Raw genomic sequence first — 18,016 nt, 5'->3', positions numbered from 1 at the left:
GATGACAAATTTCTTCTTCTAAGCAGCTCCAGCAGCTGTCTTATTTCAGATGCTGTGGCGTGACCTCAAAGGATCTAGTCAAATGTTAATATATATGTGTTTTATTTCAATTACTTCAATGAGGTGGAAGTGTTTCCTTTTCTTTACATGCAGAAAACCAGAGACCAAGAACAAATCGCTCTGCAGTCTGGCCTTATTCTCTCTCTAACGGCTCCCTGTATTTATTGCAAATTCTTTTTCCTAACTTACAATGTATTACATAGCCTTCATCAGTGATTTGCTTGCTGCCATCATATAATCTCCAGTCACTGGGTGTCAGATTCCCTGTCACTCCCAGCATGCAAAGGAAAACAGCTGCCAACCTTCATCCCTCCCTCTCGTCTCTCAACAAGAAGCCTGTTAGCCTCACAGTGTCTCAGTATTTAAATCCAGACTCAAGGCCCGTTTATTCACCACAATTTACATCCAATTTCCAATCTCATCTCTCAAGCTATTTCTCCTCACTGTCTATTGGAGCTACTTCTCCTGTCCCTCCCATCTTCACACATACAGAAACATGTATGGACTTGTGTATGCACACTGAAGTTCTGGCCCCGTTTCTTGTTTGCATGAAATGTGTTGGTTCTATTTTTATCCCTCATTATCTCCTGTTTTTATGCTATAGCCTATATTTATGTATATTTATGTATTTCTATGCTTTGTTTGCTGTATTCACTTTGTGAACAATATGCTTGTTGAAAGCGTTTTATAAATAAATTAAACGTGACAACTGATCGTCTTGGAAATAACATCTTTCTATTTCTGTACATGCACCTGACAGAGTCAGCATGGCTTCATAACAACATGCATATGGATTTGGTTACTGACACATTTCTCAGTGCATCAAAAACTAATCTAAATATCTTGTTTTACACAATTTCTAAGAATTCAGAAAAATACTTATAGGAGACGTATTACTCTCATTTTCAGCTTCATAATTTTGTTTTGGATTACTACTAGAACAGCTTTAGTTGCTTTAATGATTAGAAAACACATCAGTTTTATCATACTGTCCAGTGCTGCAGCTCTGTATTCTACCTCTGTCTGAAACACTCTGTTTTAGCTCCTGTCTCTTTAAGACCCAGTTTCCTCCGATTGGTCAGCTCACACATGCCTGAGCCAGCACCGCTAACAACAACAGAGCAGCTGTATTAAATCAATTCTTACGTTCCAAACTAGTCACTCAGCATAAATTATGCAACTGATTGACACGGTGACATAGTGTGATGTCGCAAAGTCACAGAATTAAAGCGGAGACTACTGACGAGGTGTTTCACTGCAGTGTTTTCAGTGGGAGAGAGGAGCTTCTGTTGGTGTGGACTTTTCTAACTTTTAAGATCTTTTACATGTGAAATAATCTGCGTTTTTAAAACACTGAGGGAAAGGAAAAAAATGAAAAAGCATAATAGATGTCCTGTATAAGAGGAATAATGTAATGCTCACTAAGCCCTCACAGGCAAAGTTGCCTTTGCAGTTTACAATCAAATGAAGGCAGATTTATTTATTTAGCTAGCTGGCTAATAAAGCTAACATTAGCTTGATGATTTGGCTAAAGCGCAGCCTTCAGCTGACTTTTGTTTAAACTAGAACCCTGTTAAAGGTACAGAGGATGATTCTGGAGAAAGGTAGTTGATTGTTGAGTCTAATTGCCAGGTCGTCAAATACTGATGCTTTAAATTCGAATTCAGGCCGAATACCAACCCAATGACACTCAACAGTCAGCTATCTTCCTCCAGAATCACTTCCCTATTTTTAAAAGGTCTTAAATGTACTAAATAATATGTCTAGATATAGAGCTACAAGACTGAGGTTAAACTACATGTCCCAGGGAACACGTATTCACACCAGTTGTTAATCCATGCAGAAGATGTGAAAATAAAGAACCATCATTGTTCCTGTTTCTGCAGCGTATAGCTAGTTAGTGGTAGTATGACAATTATGACAAGGAGAATTTAACTTAACCCTGTTTAGCTGATTACAAACTGGACTAGCAAAACAGAGGTTAGATTTATGCTTCTTCTTTAACCAAACCATAACAGAAGCAGGGGCGGCTGTAGCTCAGTGGGTAGAGCAGGTGACCAGCAACCAGAAGGTCGCTGGCTCCCCTGGGTGGAACCGAGCTACATGCCGAAGTATCCTTGAGCAAGATACTGAACCCCGAAATTGCTCCTGACGTGCAGTTGGCACCTTGTGTGGCAGCCTCTGCCGTCAGAAAGGGCCCTGCGATGAGCTGGCGACTCGTCCAGGGATATACCCTGCCCCTATGAAAACTGGGATTGGCTCCAGTAACCCCCGCAACCCCCTGAAAGGGGGGGATAAAGCGGCAACATCCCCGCGACCCTCACAGATAAAGCAGTTAAGAAAATGAGATGAGATAACAGAAGCAAAGCAACTGCTAAGCTATTAGCTTAGTGAACATAATGTTAGCATTCAGGACCAGCTTCCAAAAAGTGGGAAAACCTGTAACCTCACAAAAAATGCAGTCAGTTATAAAATTCTTCTTAGCCTTGGAAGTAACGCTAGGTCACTCAAGTTCCTAGTGTAAGTAGTGAAATTTAGCTACTCAGCCAAGTATGCTAACAATTGGCATTCACGGAAAAGAAGTTAATCAATTCTGCACACTTTTGGTTGCTCATGTATTTTTGGAAAGAGCAAGAAGAGCTACAACACCCTCCAAACTCTTTCAATGCCATCTCTTTTACTGTCCCGCCTGCACACAGCTACAGCATGTGGTAAAATCCAAAGCTAGTCAGGTCTTTCCGTGCCAACTGTAGCTCAGTTGCACAGCGATGACTGGACAAATTCTGTTCAGAGAAGGGGTTTAACGCATAAAATTAAGAAAAAAGCCCTTAAAAACATTTTTTACAAGCTTTTCGCTTCAAGTCCACGTTATAAAACTCTCATCTAGACTAAATTATCCTGCCCACTAACCAGCTTGTCACTGTTGGATTCACGTGCTGCAGGTCTATTTGAGTGAAATGCCACATTTTCAATGCACATCAAGTTATCACTTTCTGGGGCAAGACCATGTCACTTTTAAAAGATGTTCCTGTGTGTTTGGGCACAAAATAAGACTCTTAAATCACTGAAGAACCCAGCAGCTGTTCTTTCCTGCTGAAGTTCCTCTCTTAGCGTCTCTGATAGCTTCACAGACAGATGTGCTTCTTTATGTGTAATTCTGCACCAGCATCTGCTTTTATTGACACTTCAAATCCATCCAAAGAAAACTGCAGTGAATTTGAATATTTGCCCATATTTGTTTCCCCGAGGGGGGTTTATAACGTGAAGAGGCTTGTCGCAGCATCAGCTCACCTGTCATGCTGCTTCTTGGTCTCCAGGCCATGCTGAATGCAGATTAACAAAATACAGAACAAAGTAGGGAATTCAAGATGCATGACTGCCAAATCCCTGTTTTGTTGAATCTTTGTCATGCAGAGGAAGCCAGAACAAATGTTTCTCTGCATTTTTCAAGCCAAATAAAGTGAGTAACAAAAAGACAAAACTTAGCAAGCGTTTCATAGCGAGCTACGGACGCCTCCTGCTACATGTAGGAGGTGGACAAGTTCAACATCCACCCAAACGGGCAGAAAATTTCCACAGTTTGATTTTCACACTGAGACAGTTTGGAATTGAGATAATAAAGATATCTAGATTTCTCATTACACAAAAACAAACAGGTCAGAGCTGTAGACACCATCACAGGTTTCAGGTTAATGTCTTGTTTTATACAATTTGCTAGTATATGAAAATCCCAAATCCAGGTTTCTTTTCTATGTCTGAGAGATTTTCTAAGCTGGAGGAACATTTAAAGGTGCAATATGTAAGAATTGGCCAACTGCTGTAGTCATAATCCAAACAAATAGAGGGCAGCTTATCACCAGAGTAACAGCTAACTGCTGCTAACTGGAGCTGCTGTTAGCTAATTAGCTTGGTTAGCCGTGCATCTAGTGGTCTGGACTGGGAGCTCAGAGCAATGGAGTGCTGATGTTTACACTGGTAGCACAGGAGCTTTGGACTGGGGACAGGCCAGGGCTAGCTTGTTAGCATGCTAACTTCAGTAGTTATACTCTGCAACACAATACATAGACATCATAAAGTTAAAACTGTCATTTAGTTCTAAGAGCTCCACAAGAGCTTACCTGTACTAGATTTGATGGTTTCCTGTCCGACTGTTTGTCCAAGAAGGTCATACTGGTTTAGGCGGGAGCTTTCTCCTTCCACCACCACAGAGTCGGAGGCATTTCGAGTCCAAGCATAAGTCACTTCTGAGATTGTGTAGGCATCTGAAAAAAGAGAAGAGGATAAACCCATAGGGGATAAATCTGGGGCAACCGCAGCTATTGATGATTTTTTCGAGAAATTATTTCAGTGACCCAAATGAAAAGCCCCCCCACTACATTGTGTTTGGTGCTGGGTTTCTAGAAAAGAAAAATGCTGTAGAGAGGAAAAATCTCTCAGTAGCTGAAGATTCATAAAGCCAACAAGCAACTGATGCACAGTGACATTTGACCTTTTTCAATCAGTCACAGCATTCACTGAATGTGAAATCTGAGAGCTTGTCTGTTGACCTAAGAACGGCTGATGAAACAGAAAAACAGATTTATTTCCCTCAATATAGGATTACTGAAATATTCTGCCAATCATGTTGTGCTACTGTACTCTTCTAACAAATGGGATTAATGTAAACTACTGTAGGTCATTACATAAATGCATTGAAAGTAAATGGGACGTTTGAATAATGTGAGAAGTCAAGGCATTTCGGACTTGACCCACCATGTTCTGATACTTAATAGTCAATTGTTTTTAAACCAATATCTTAAAAGCAGCTTAAAGCAAAAAATCTTCATCCAAATGTAAAAAAGCCATGGCAACAAAGTAGTGATTAAATAGTCAAAGTCACAAAATGAAATATTTGGATGAGTTTAACATTCTTTTGCCCATGTTTTCCAGTGCTCAGTGCTTTATCTGTCACTTATTCTATATCTGTTTAATAGCTGCACATGGTTAAAATTTGTGGGGCAACTGCGAGAAAACTGAGCCATGCAGTCCAGCTTCACTCGGCTCTCAGGCTGCTCATTTGCCAAAGAACCAGTGAGGAGAAGAAGAAGAAAAAAACATAGCATTTTAGTTAAAGGTCCCTCAGGCGCTATCATCATCAGAGTTACTCACAGCTGCCAAATTTTAGTGGACAGGAATGAAAGTCCATGGGGAAATCCTCCAGATGCATTGGGCACTCTGCATGCACAGTTAACCTGCATCCAATTCACAGAAAATTAAGGAGACTTTGCAAATGCATGAAAAATAAACAGCACAGATTAGGCACGGTCTAAAAAAAAAACAAAAAAAAAACAAAAAAAAAACACAAGCCTCATGCACTATTCAAGACACTTCCCATCTGTAATGCCTTGAATCTAAAATAATTCACCTTAACCATAATCAGCAGAGCAAAGTAAACAAGGTGCTGCAGAGACCAGCAGAAATCCAACGACTCGTGTGTTTGTAGGTTAGCTCTTTGATAAGAAACTGCATTGTATGCAAGTATTCAACACTATTCAACCTCTGTGGTAATAGCTTGCAATTGTTTATCATTCAAATTGATTTTCTTGAAATGCATGTTAACAAAAAGATGCTAAAGTTGCGGAAAATAGGATGCATGAAGAAGACATTTGAACAAATGCTGAATCTGTATCGCTACTGAATGTACTTCTGTGAGGCTATCACATGCGTTAGCAAGGTAAGTGTTCTGTTCAAGTCTTTCCCCTTTAAGGAACAGTTTGAGGTATACATCATTCACTTTCTTGCAGATAGTTTGCTGATGAGATTGATACCACTCACAAGTTTGTATGCTAAAGATGAAGCTACAGCCAGCAGTTTGTTAGCTTAGCTTAGCCCTAACTCAGGCTTGACGTCACGTCACGTCACATCACGTCACGTCACGTCATGCCACGCCACGTCCAAAAAGATGTTTTCCCCTAAGCTTACATAGTGAAATAAGTTCAAGTTAGTGGAGGGCTAAACTGTTAGTTTTTTTAAGTTAGCTGCTTGACCGCGGAAGTCTCTAGTGTCTAACATTCACTAATTACGATGTTGTATCTTCGTACAAAAATTACACCAAGTTTTGGTTACAGGGCTTAAGCGCCCTATTAAGCTAACGGACAGTTGGCATTAGCTAGCCAGCAGCTTGTTAGCTTAGCTTAGCTGAAACCAGGCCCCTACATACTGCCCCAGGCATTGAAGTCAATTTTACAAAAGGGGCTATTAAACTAATGGACTGCTAGCACTAGCTCGATATTTAGCTTAAATACAAGAGGGTGGAGTCAAACTTCTCAGCTAACGCTTAGCAAGAGTGCTAATAAGCATATTATCTACAATGTCAAGCTATTCCTTGGAATCCATCTCAACACATTTACATGAACTTTGTGACTTTTTCCTCAGACGTGCTTCTTGGACTTGAATTACCTCATGGTGTACAGCAGAGTCCCATCGTCTTTGATCCGCAGCAGTTTATTAGGCATGGTCATGTTATGAGCCACAGACTTCTTCCCATTGTGGAAGAAGGTGTCCGGAGTCCAGATTTTACTCGCCATCAGGTTGTTGAGGGGCAAAATATTCATTGGTCCATGAAATTTCAACCTCTCATCCTTCCAGCTTTGGCGGAAGAAAACGTCTATGGTGTACTCCTGTGGACAGAGGGGATATATGAGTAAATAGATACCACTATATTATTACTTTATTATATGATTCATCTCTCCACTTTTATGAAAATGAGTCCCATTTCTCCTGCAAAAAATGTTAAATAAAACACAGGGCACTTTCCACTGCCCTGTTGATCGGAGCCTACAAGCAGCAGCTCTTCACGACTGACTTCACCTGCCACTTTAAAACTGGGCACTGTATGGCTCTCTCTATTTATCAAGGCTCCATCAAGGTGCTCTCAGATCTCTGAGCCGGTGTTTTCCTAAGCTGGCTCTGAGGCTGAGACAACCCCTTGACCTACAATCCTCTGTTGTCAAAAAAAAAGAAGAAAAAAACACACACGCAAGGAAGGATTTAGGGCAGGAAGCACTGCACTGTGAACTGTGCGTATGTACCAGAGTGTGTGTGTTTTGTGCTGGCGAGAGGGAGAGAAAAATACATTCCTGCAGAGTTGAAAGGCCGCTGACATTTATATCCTGAGACACTGAATCTGTCCACTGAAGCCAAAACTAATGGCTTTATTTTAAGGTAAAAAACATAATTCTCCTTTATTACAATTTGTGTCTTTTTAATATTTTTAGTAGCTGTAGCTATCACTAAAGTTATTCCTGAGAACAAGGCAGTAAATATGAGCAGTCAATCAAATACACAGAGCCCCACAGTGGCATCTGGAAAAAAAATATATATACAGTATATCAAGACCACGTTTTAGCACTCCAATTGCTATTGTGTGCACACAAGATACAATCAGTTCCAGTGTTTTGTTTGATTGGTGCAAACGAGATAGGTGTATGTACGTTCAGCACATAGGTAGTCCAAGTCTTCGTCCATGTACATACCATAAGACGTACACAATTCATTCTACATCACTGTTTTTTAAAAATGTTTTTCTCTGGGGCTCCATAGTGTTGCTGATATTTTATATTTTTTACCTCTACCAAGCAGGTTGTGTTTTGGGCCGTGTCTGTTTGTTGGTTGGTTGGTTTGTCAGCAGGATTACACAAAAACTACTGGACGGATTTCCACTAAACTTGGATAGAGGCTGCGTCTCGGCCCAGAATAGACCCCATTAACTTTTAGTGTGGATCCGGAAAAAGGGATGGATCCTGGAATTTTTCTCACTTTCTTTAACACTGCAAGAAAGTGCTGCTTTTCCCCGACATTTCATTAATTTCTCAGGGAATGACACATGGATCTTGATAACAAAAAAAAAAGTAATATATTTAGGTGGCTGGTATCTATGAGTGAGTACAATTTGATGTTGATTCAAACACAGATCTGGTTCTGGTGGATTTGAATATGTTTTCTCTGATATTGGATTAGGCTTGATTGAATTAAAGGGGACTGTTGGGCCTTGGCGGAGGTATGCGCTCTACTGAGTGCCATTCTAGACCAAGACCAACATTAACAATAAATGTATCCTTCTGACAAGTATTATCTGTATAGCTGAAGCCAGATATGCTTATTACTCTGTGCCATAAAGCTTTTTTTGCTTTTAGTTTTTAAGACACCTTCGACCTGGTTGTTTGACTACTGGTCTTTTGAAGCTTAATACAAAATGTTTTCTTTTTTTTCTTCTTCTACTGATTATTTTTATTGCATTTTACAGCTTTCGCTGTCAGTAGACTTTCTATAAATCTTAAACATCCTATAAATCCTATAAAGCTGGCACCTCAGCAATCAGCCGAATTGCTCCACAGTGTCTGAATCAATCAATCAGGAGAATATTTCACACTGTGTAAGACTAAAACCTGAAGATTTGGAGCCTTGTGTCCAATTTTGCTACACCATAATGTTAATTTTACTTATGAAAACTATTTTTTATACTTGAGTATATGTTGTGACATATTGTGTTTAATTCTGACATATAAGTGGCTGATTTATTTTGGTTATAAGCTGTAATGCTACTCAGTGATAACCTCTGCCAGTGAAACTGAAGGTGATCATGTTTTCGCCTCTCTCCATCTGTTTGCTTCTTATTTTTTTAAAAAAAGGAAAAGAGGCACAAGGAATACTTTGGCTGAAATTAAGTGGACAGATCAGATGTGGGTGGTGATCTGGAACTGGGATTTCCGCCATTCGATTATTTTTATTTCTAGTCTAAACGATTTATCCTCCTGTCAGAAACCTGTTCCACATACATGGTTTATGTTAAGCTGAGGGCCTTCTAGTTTACATATCTTTCAGAGGCCACTGCATTGAACTCCAACATCATAACTGTTAAATCAATAGATCAATCACTTGGAAAATGGGTCTTCAACAATAGAGGGGATGCTGATGATATGATGTGAAGGTGGGTGCATGCTTCAGAATGATAAACAGGAAAGCCCAGGATAAACAAAGGAGTGACTAGAATAACAAGAGGACTTTCAATAATTTATAAGATGAAAATTGTCAGATGAATAGACATCGTGCTGTAGTGTGGAAAACTCGTCCCACTTCAGTAGTGTGCTGCGCGTGGGGAGAGGAGGACATGATGCAATTATGAAAGGAGGGAACGCCGCGATGAAACTAAAAATAAAACAAAAGCAAAAGAAAAGGCATCTTTTCTTCCTTAAAGTGTGTGGAACAGGGAACACAAGGCCCACAGCTGTAGAGGTGGTTGGTCTGTTTGTACGACAGCACAGATGTGGGTGAATGATTAAACACAATAAATAAATGTCCAATATCTGCTCTCACCATGTCTGTGTCTGAAACTGGTCCAAAGCTGGTGACGTAGATGTTTGTCTTCACCTCAGTTATCCTGTCTGGATAAGAGACAACAGTTAGAGGCAGAACACCCAAAGGGGTAAAACAAAGTGGAGATACTGCAAAACCAAAACAGGAAGTTTAATCTTATAATCCTCAAGATTTTTCATGATATATTTTTGATCAGCATTTTTTTTTTAACGTAAGTAATTTTTAATGCTTTCAATTGTCAATCCTGTGAGGGATTCACATTACCTACCTACTGTATGCATGACTGACTTTAGTGGTACTAGAGCTGTATTAAGTTGCCGTTAATTAAATCTGTTGCTGGGTCACATTAAAAGCATTCAACCGGCAAAACACGGGAAGGCTTTTATTGTTAAACAGAGTCGGGAGACGAGACGCGGTCATTTCCCTGGTCAGTTTGAAATATCACAGGAAGTAACAGAACAAGACAAAGTTGAAGAGCTGCAGGAGAGGCTGCACACCCGACCCAGTAATGCGACAGTTTGTGAAATAGTGAGAAATGTAACTTAAAGGATTCATGTACATACAGGGGTTTAACATATCGGTGAAATCAAGACCTTTCTTTAACCTTAACGAAAGCACTGTGCTGATCACAGGTTGGATGCGAACACTGTGTAAGCCCGACGTCTATCCTGACCACCTCACTGTGACTCCAGTGTCATTCAGTCACAGAAACGTGGTGCAGGCGCAAAAGATAGTAACACTGAGAGTCACACAAACAATTCAACATCTGTATCCTTGTATACGAATCCGAAAGAATATATTTTGTGACAATTTAATGCACTGCCGTGATACTACGTATGTTTGCAGACCTCCAAGTCCTGAGCAAGGTGACCAACTGTACCGTGCCCTGCTGGAAACTATCTACGGTGCATTCATGTGCTGTCGAAATGATCAGAAAAGACGTTTTGAGACTGGGAAAATTTATGTGAATGTCCTCTCGAGTTGGAACAGCAACTTGTAAAGTCTGAGAACATTTAGGTGCACGAGTTGCCGAGTTGACTTTAAATGACGCTGAAACGAGGCGGACGAAGGTGAACATTGGGTTGACGGTAAAAACTTTTACCAAAGTCATGTATTGTATAGTCAATATATCGTTCATAAAAAACAATATATTCTGATTATGCAGAAGCAGTTCAGCACATTTAAAAACGTAATTTCTTCCAAAAGCTATACAGCTTCCAATAATACATGAAGAACTCCAACTCTCCATAGATCCGTCTTATTTCTTTCCACTGTCTAACCAGATGAATTGCGTGCAAACTCGGTTCACCTACACCTGACCTGTACAAACCAGTTCAGAGGGAACTCTTGCAAGATTAAATTTGGCGAGCCGGGGCGACAAGTGAGCCAAGATTTTAAGCGTATAAAATTTGTCCTAAATGTTCACGCTGATGTGACAGATAGAAAGAGTAAAGTCCTCACATGCTTCCTATTCAAGTGATAATGTGCTGCTGCATCAGCGCTGCTGCATCAGGTCCATTTGCTTTCTCTACACTCTGTCTCTTTCAATAATTACTGAAGCTCCGTCGCTCATGTTCGGTCAATTCAAAAAGCTTTCACGTTTTACTCTACACTCTGTACTACACAGCAAACAGCATCTCACATACAATCTAAAGAGATCATTACTCCTCGGTAAAGTGCTCTCATGCATGGCGGGGCGAGGCGCCATTCACGTCCCTCTAACAAGACGTATTATGAAAATGCTTTCTTATTTATAAGGTTATGCAAATCCAGAGGAGGTGGCAGGTTGCCGGGTAATACGTGCAATCCATTTAGCAAAACGCTGAGGTGCATTTATTTATGTTAACCAGGCCTTTGTGTGTGAATCAGGCTGATTTACAATCATCAGGTTTTTTCTGTGGCCTCCATTAGTTTGATTTATTAAAGAGAAACACCACCTCAGTGAAAAACGTGCGTGACACTAAACACAGTCACACTTCAATGCTTCTGCATGTACAAAGATGCAATATGGTCCATTTTATCACTTACGTAGGGTGTACTGTACCTAGTGAACCTCTCAGTGTGTCTGAGATCCTGTACTGTTACAGTCAGTTATATTGTGTGCCATTTTGTTGTGTTGTCTGAATATCATAACATGGACAAATGATCTCACAGTGCAATAATAACAAAAAGTACAAAATCTGTGGTCACTATCAATGAGCTAACTACCATCATACATTTGAATCTTTAATTTATTTTGCCATCTGACAGGCTGTTTAGTCCAAGTACAGTATAGAGTAGTGAATAATGTCTGGCACAGCTTGTCCTTAATGCCATTACATGTGGATCTTGCCATTAAAGGTATAATTTGTGTAATGCAGCCAGAATTTGAAGGTAGCTCCAAAAAATAGGGGGCAGCGTATCATCAGAGTAACCGACAACTGCTGTTCTTTGCAAAGAGTCGGAGATCTGCAGTGGGTGAAAACGGCGTGTAAAGCCGAAATATTTTCACATCTTCACCAAGACTGTGTTGATGAGCTTGATTTTGTTTATTTCCAGAATTCTGTTTCGTCTAAGCTCGTCTTGGTTCGATTAAAGAGATGAACTTGTATTCAGAAGGCGTACGGTTGTATTTTTCTGCTTAGTAAGGACAATAGAAGTAAGAGTAATTTATTTTTTGACATTATATGAGTTTATTTTGTTTATTTATTAGGCGAACAGCTGGCATATATCCAGCTGAAACTATGGGGGGCTATCAGACTATCAACACAGTACATAGAAATTTCTGGCCATATCTCACAAATTGCTCCTTTAAATGATCTTTGCATGCCTATTCAGAAAACTGCATAGGCGGATAAGTTGCCTCTCTACTTATCGTGTGTTGGTATTTGATAGGAGCCTCGTTATTATGCTCTTTGGCCTCTGCTACTTCTATGAAATGACTCTTAACTGTCTTTGGATATTTATTGTTACTGTTGTTGATCATGATTTATGTCTTTATGTTTTTATAGGGGTGACGGAGTGTTCTCTTCCTTTGCACCTTGTTGCTTTCATGAATTTGTTGTTGTTCTTTGTAAGTACGTATACATATTAATATATATATATATATATATATATGTACACAAACATATATATATACATATACATATATGTATATATACATATATATACAGTATACTGTATGTATGCAGGCTTGTTGTCAATTGTTATATGAAATGCGTGACATATAACTCAACATACAGCTATTCAATCAATTTACCATTGTCACCAAGTGGTGACAGTGAGCATGAAAGGATTTTTGTCATATCACAGCAATAAAAAAAACCCACAAGGCTAAACGATAAACGGAGGGCTGTGGAAAACCAGATCCACCACCAAATGACCCCTCCAGACCATAAGCATTGTATGAGCGGAGTGAATTCACAAGCAAAACTAACTATATTTGTACAATGATGCATCCTCGCAGTAGCAAACCTAGAAAAGCACAGCCCTCGGGAAAGATACGTGTTTACTATTTAAAAATATCCAGAGTGCATTTAATGCCTGGGGACGTTAGGACACTTATTTATAGGAACAAGGACAATACCTAAAGTTCATTTATTCAGCAAGAGCAGCCACAAACATGTGCTTTTAATATAATCTGAATCATATGGTGCAGATGGGCCTGCTGAACCATGTTTAATTGGTCAGATGAAACCTGCCTGTGTTGAGGGACAGTGCATCCCGCTGTAAAACTACCCAAATGTCAACTTCACTCTTACCAGTTTGGACGGAGATAAAGAGCATCAGCAAAAAGCCGATGTTAGAAGGTGGGATGGGTGAATGACATCAGTCCGGAAAGATGAAATCTTTATAAGCCAAGCCTGATTTGACTACGTTGATCAAACTGTCATAAGTTTTATAGCAGCACTTAAATTAACAATCTGTTAAATTCCCTGCTGCTGATTACTCCAGCGGTGATTAAAGAAACTTCATTACAGCTTTTCAATTAAATGTCTTAACAGCTGATGTCTTGTACTGTAGGTGAAGTGTTTAATGTTGCTGCGTAGTTAGCATTGCTAGCTTTTTAAGCTGACTAAGCAGACACTGCAGCTCTTCCAGTTACATGGACAGGGAAAGTCACATTGGCGCCAAGATCACCGCTTAGTGAATCAAACAATCCAAGCAGAATCTGACCGAAAGACGTCACAGTATTAGTCACAGTGCAAACAACAATAATATCTATTTAAATAAAGGAAGTATCACAGAGAATACTAGAGTTGTGTAAGAATGATATGAAACCTTATATAACTGGCAGGGTTTCCTGTATTGGTGCTGGGCCACCTGTCCTGGAAGATTAAGGTATCCTGAACAAATGGGAGTAATTCTGATCAAATATTATCTGTAATTATTGAGCGTTAAAACAATTCACAGAGACAGCTGAAGCATCACCAACCATAAGCATCAGTATTTGACGATCAGGGACTGAGATTCATTTAGTATTCATTTGGTGTTTTTGGCCATTTGACGAATCTCAGTCCAATATTTAGTCTCCTTGAAGCAAGTTTAAGCAAAAAACAGCAAGTTATGGGCTGTAAAACCAAAACAATAAACAGAATGATGCTGAAACGCACTAGTGGGGTGGATATTGCAACATTTCTGTGCAATTTCTGTTTGTATCCTAGGCAATCCAATGTCTATGTGCAATTTTATTATTTTTTTAAATATACATTTACATTTTTATACTTTTTTCAGTTATTACTACATACCGCGTGTGTATTACAATCATAGGTGCAATTATCCTGTGCAACTGTCCTTCTTGGTCTTATCTGTGTTTGAGAGGGAAATAGAGTTTATATAGTGTTGTTGCTGTTGTTAATAATTATAATTACAATTATTATTTATTATTATTATTATTATTATTTCTACTTACTACTCTATTTTTCATCCTGATTTGTCTTTTTTATTTTTATCGATCATTCAATCACTTTTTGCCTCTGTTTTTGTCTCTTGAGCTGCTGTAAATAAAGTCTTATCTTTTCTTATCTTATCTAAATCTGTGGGTTTGTTACTACAAGCAACATCTTTCACAGTGTAGTCATAATTAGTTATATTTGACCCAATATTGACATAAAAATATGATTAGTGCAGCTTTAAATTAGATGTATTATTATGTTTGAATACGTTTACCTTTTTTTTTAACAGACACACTGATGGATGTTTACAACTTAGAAGTTAGCCATTAGTAACCAGAGAGATGTCTATCAAAGACATGTGAAAAGTTTATTTGTGTTTTAGATTTTTAACTTACTTTAACAATGGAGAAGTAACATTAAACAATTTATTTTTGGTGGAAGATAATGACATAGAAATCTTGCTTGGTACAACTTTAAAGCTGGAAATAAGTTAGAGCTCCAAGCACGAAGTCGTAGTTGGATGACAAATTCTTTTGGGGAAAAAAAAAATGTGAAAATGTGAATATGAACAGAAGTGAGCTGCCTTCCAGTCACACTAATGATGATGTGGGAGCAACTGTGTTTTCTGCATTCACTCTCTACAGCCTGGCTTGATTTCAGTGAAAGTGAGGGAAACCAAATGCTGTGTTTTTTTTTTAAAAAAAACAGACGATGAGTATGAAGAATAATGAGGGATTAGACCAGTTAGGGCAATTACATCCACAGTAGTAACATTATATGCTCTACTTTAGATAAATATAGTTGTTTTTTTTGCTTCTGAATGCAATATTGCCATGATTATGAAATGGCTGTAGTTATTTTGTATTTTCTATAAATAAATTCAAGAGAAATGTGCCGCCTGAACCCACACGGTAATTCATTCATTGTTGAAACGAGTACAGTTACAGTTGTTTTGTTTTTTTCTCTCCCCTGAAACCTTCTAGTAGCCTCAAGGGGCCACGTGGGTTCATGTTGAAAACCTCTGCCCTAGATTCATCTTTTCCATCTTCATCACTTGATTATCAGTGGAAGCTGTGAAACGTTTCAACTGCCGTCTCTCTTCACTGCATCGAGACGCAGCAGAAGGCTCATCGCGATAGATTTGAATGTCACATCTAAACGATACATGTTCGACCTCGATATAGGATCACTGTGTGCCGTCTAATGCAATCTTTGGTAACAGCTGTTGAAATGATTCTACCTTCATGTAGATTTTAAAGGTGCAATATGTAAGATTTTTTGTTGAAAACAATTAAAAATGTACTAGAATTGTTAGCATGTTAACCAGCTAGCCCCGAAACATCCTGGTCTAAAAGCTCCTGTGCTAAACACCAACACTCCCGCAGTTCTCTGTAACAAAAAAACAGAAAGAACAATATAAACAGTATAAATTAAAAACAAAACCTCTAAAGATATTTACACCACTGCACATTTAGATGCTGAAATTGCCAAGCTAGGAGCAGTTAGCAGTTACTCTGCTGATATGCTGCCCCCCATTTGTTTGAGTATGAATTCGACAGGTGGCCAATACTTACATACTGCAGCTTTAATTTTTAATTTCAGTTGAAACTATTATTTTTTAGTCTAAAGTTCGTGGTTTTGTTGCGGCATGAGATTAGACAAGCGTCACCGCTATTTTGTCCACACCCCATTGCTGTCTCCAACAGCTGTTTTCTATGGAGAGCACTGAAAAATATTTTTTTAATTATCATGTGGAAGATTAATATACAGAGACACTGGACAGGAAAGTGTGTAAGTCTATGAATTAAAATGATTTCATGTATGCAGATAACGTGTACAGACTGAGTATTTCATACAGAAAGATAAATACGTTGGGATTCAGGCTTATTTTGGTGTCAGACTACTTGAACCATGAAAACTGTCAAAGAGCCCGACTCCCTGAATATACAGTATGTATGAGTGAACACACTTGTTCAGCTGTGATGAGGCTTTTTTCCAGCCATTACAAATCTGTTATAGACCAGGGTCCACTGAAGCGTTAGCGTGTTTCTCCCACAGATGTGACATACAGATCTAACATGTCTACAATGTGGAAAATTCCATCTGATGTAATTTTTCTGTTTTTTCGAGTGCGTTCTGCACCTCGACGTCGTCCCTGTGTACATTAATGGGTACAGTGTGCTGCTACAGCTCGGGGTTTGGCTCCCACTGGGACAAAAATTCTGATAGAAACGTATGTGCTGGTGCTACTCGAAGACACTTCAGATGAAAGCGCCTAATTCATGTTTGAATGTTTTATTTAAATGTTTTATTTCAGATCGCTGATCTCCCCTTCAGTAAGTCTGTCTTTAAGATGATCACTTCTACAGGCCGTCTGTTGGTGGAGACTCGTTAGTTGTCAGTCAAAATCAATAGTGTCATTGATTAAATCCTTTAAATATCCAGTGGAATACACACATCTTGTCAAAAGGGCCAAGGCCAAATAAAAAAAAATGTCAAGAAGCATAATCTATGTTTATATTTTCCAGGGATGCATTAAGTTTACATTTCGGTGCAATATTTATATGTATCTGAGCTACACTCTAGCAATTGGCCAAACATTAATGCTTTTCCTACACATTAAATAAGACGCACTATTACTGTAGGTCCAGTTGCACAAGGCTGAGCGCTGCCAAGCTAAAGGAGGTCTGTTCCCCATATGGCAGCTTCTGGGCTGGGCTGATGGCCCCAGGAATTTGAATTTCAAATGGCACCAAATCCTGAGGGAGGAGCTCAGCTTTGGGGTGAGGGGCCAGCTGGAAATGAGATGCCAAACATGGAGGATGACGGGAGAGGTGAGGATGGAGAGGGATGCACTGTAGCCGCCGAGGCCACAGGCGAAGATGTGATTTTCATCAACACACAAAATGTCTTTTTGTGTGTTGGAGTAGGAAGTGAGAAATATCGAAGCCTATCATTCTCATGTAGCTTGAAATTCATCAAATTCTCTCAGACGCTAAGGAAACTCACTTTTTAATGTCTTGATTTTACCGTAATGTAAAGAATGTATTACATATTTGATATTAAACATTGTTTTTAATCTTTTGTTGAATCTTCCCAACAATCACTCAAGGTAAATTCTATATACAGTACATACATACACATAGACTGCAGTTGGGGGTGGGGAGGGGGTTTCAGGGAACACATGCTTCATGTTTTAATGCAAATTTTAATTCAAAGTATGAGAGAAAATGCTTTCAGACTTTCAAAAAATCTCCTAGTTATAGGAGTAACAAAGTTTCTTAAGCTCGTGATGTGCCGTAACAATTTTTCTACCATTTGTAGTGGCGCCTTGGAAGATTTCCATTGAATCACATTCATGCCAATGATGACAGAGAGGCTAAAGCTCTCAGGCTGTGCACCTTGCAGCATCCAATAAGGTCAAAACACTGAAAAATGTAGTGCAGTTTGCACTTACTGTCATTTGATGAGAACAATAATGTAATAAAATGTCCTGACTGCTGTTATAATAACAACACCTAACTACATTAATGAGGATAATGTCATACTATGTTCATTTTCATTCAAGACTTCTACATTTTGTGAACAATGCTCTGATTGATTGACCCTGTCGTAGTAAACCGATATTCATTCTAATTTGTTTGATTGGTATTTTATCAGCGCTTCTATCAGAAGAGCCAATCAGATAAATGCAAGAGACAATCTACCCACACGGCAAAGCTGTTTCC

At 39.0% G+C, this 18,016-nt stretch overlaps 1 protein-coding gene across 1 annotated transcript in view; it reads right to left on the bottom strand.

Moving 5' to 3' along the window:
• Nucleotides 1–18,016, bottom strand: part of gabra2b (gamma-aminobutyric acid type A receptor subunit alpha2b) — a 35,589-nt gene that overhangs the window by 11,081 nt on the left and 6,492 nt on the right. Inside the window, exons 3-6 of the mRNA XM_073486964.1 lie at nt 9,415–9,482; nt 6,499–6,719; nt 5,209–5,291; nt 4,179–4,322 (exon numbers count right to left, since the gene is read on the bottom strand). Coding sequence (XP_073343065.1) covers nt 4,179–4,322; nt 5,209–5,291; nt 6,499–6,719; nt 9,415–9,482 — 516 coding nt within the window. The remainder of the gene's footprint in view (nt 1–4,178; nt 4,323–5,208; nt 5,292–6,498; nt 6,720–9,414; nt 9,483–18,016) is intronic.

This window comes from Pagrus major, chromosome 18 (genome assembly GCF_040436345.1).
Source record: "Pagrus major chromosome 18, Pma_NU_1.0".
In the NCBI taxonomy this organism is placed as follows: Eukaryota; Metazoa; Chordata; class Actinopteri; order Spariformes; family Sparidae; genus Pagrus; species Pagrus major.
Note: the sequence above shows the minus strand (reverse complement) of the source record. Positions and strands in the feature narration are given on the sequence as shown.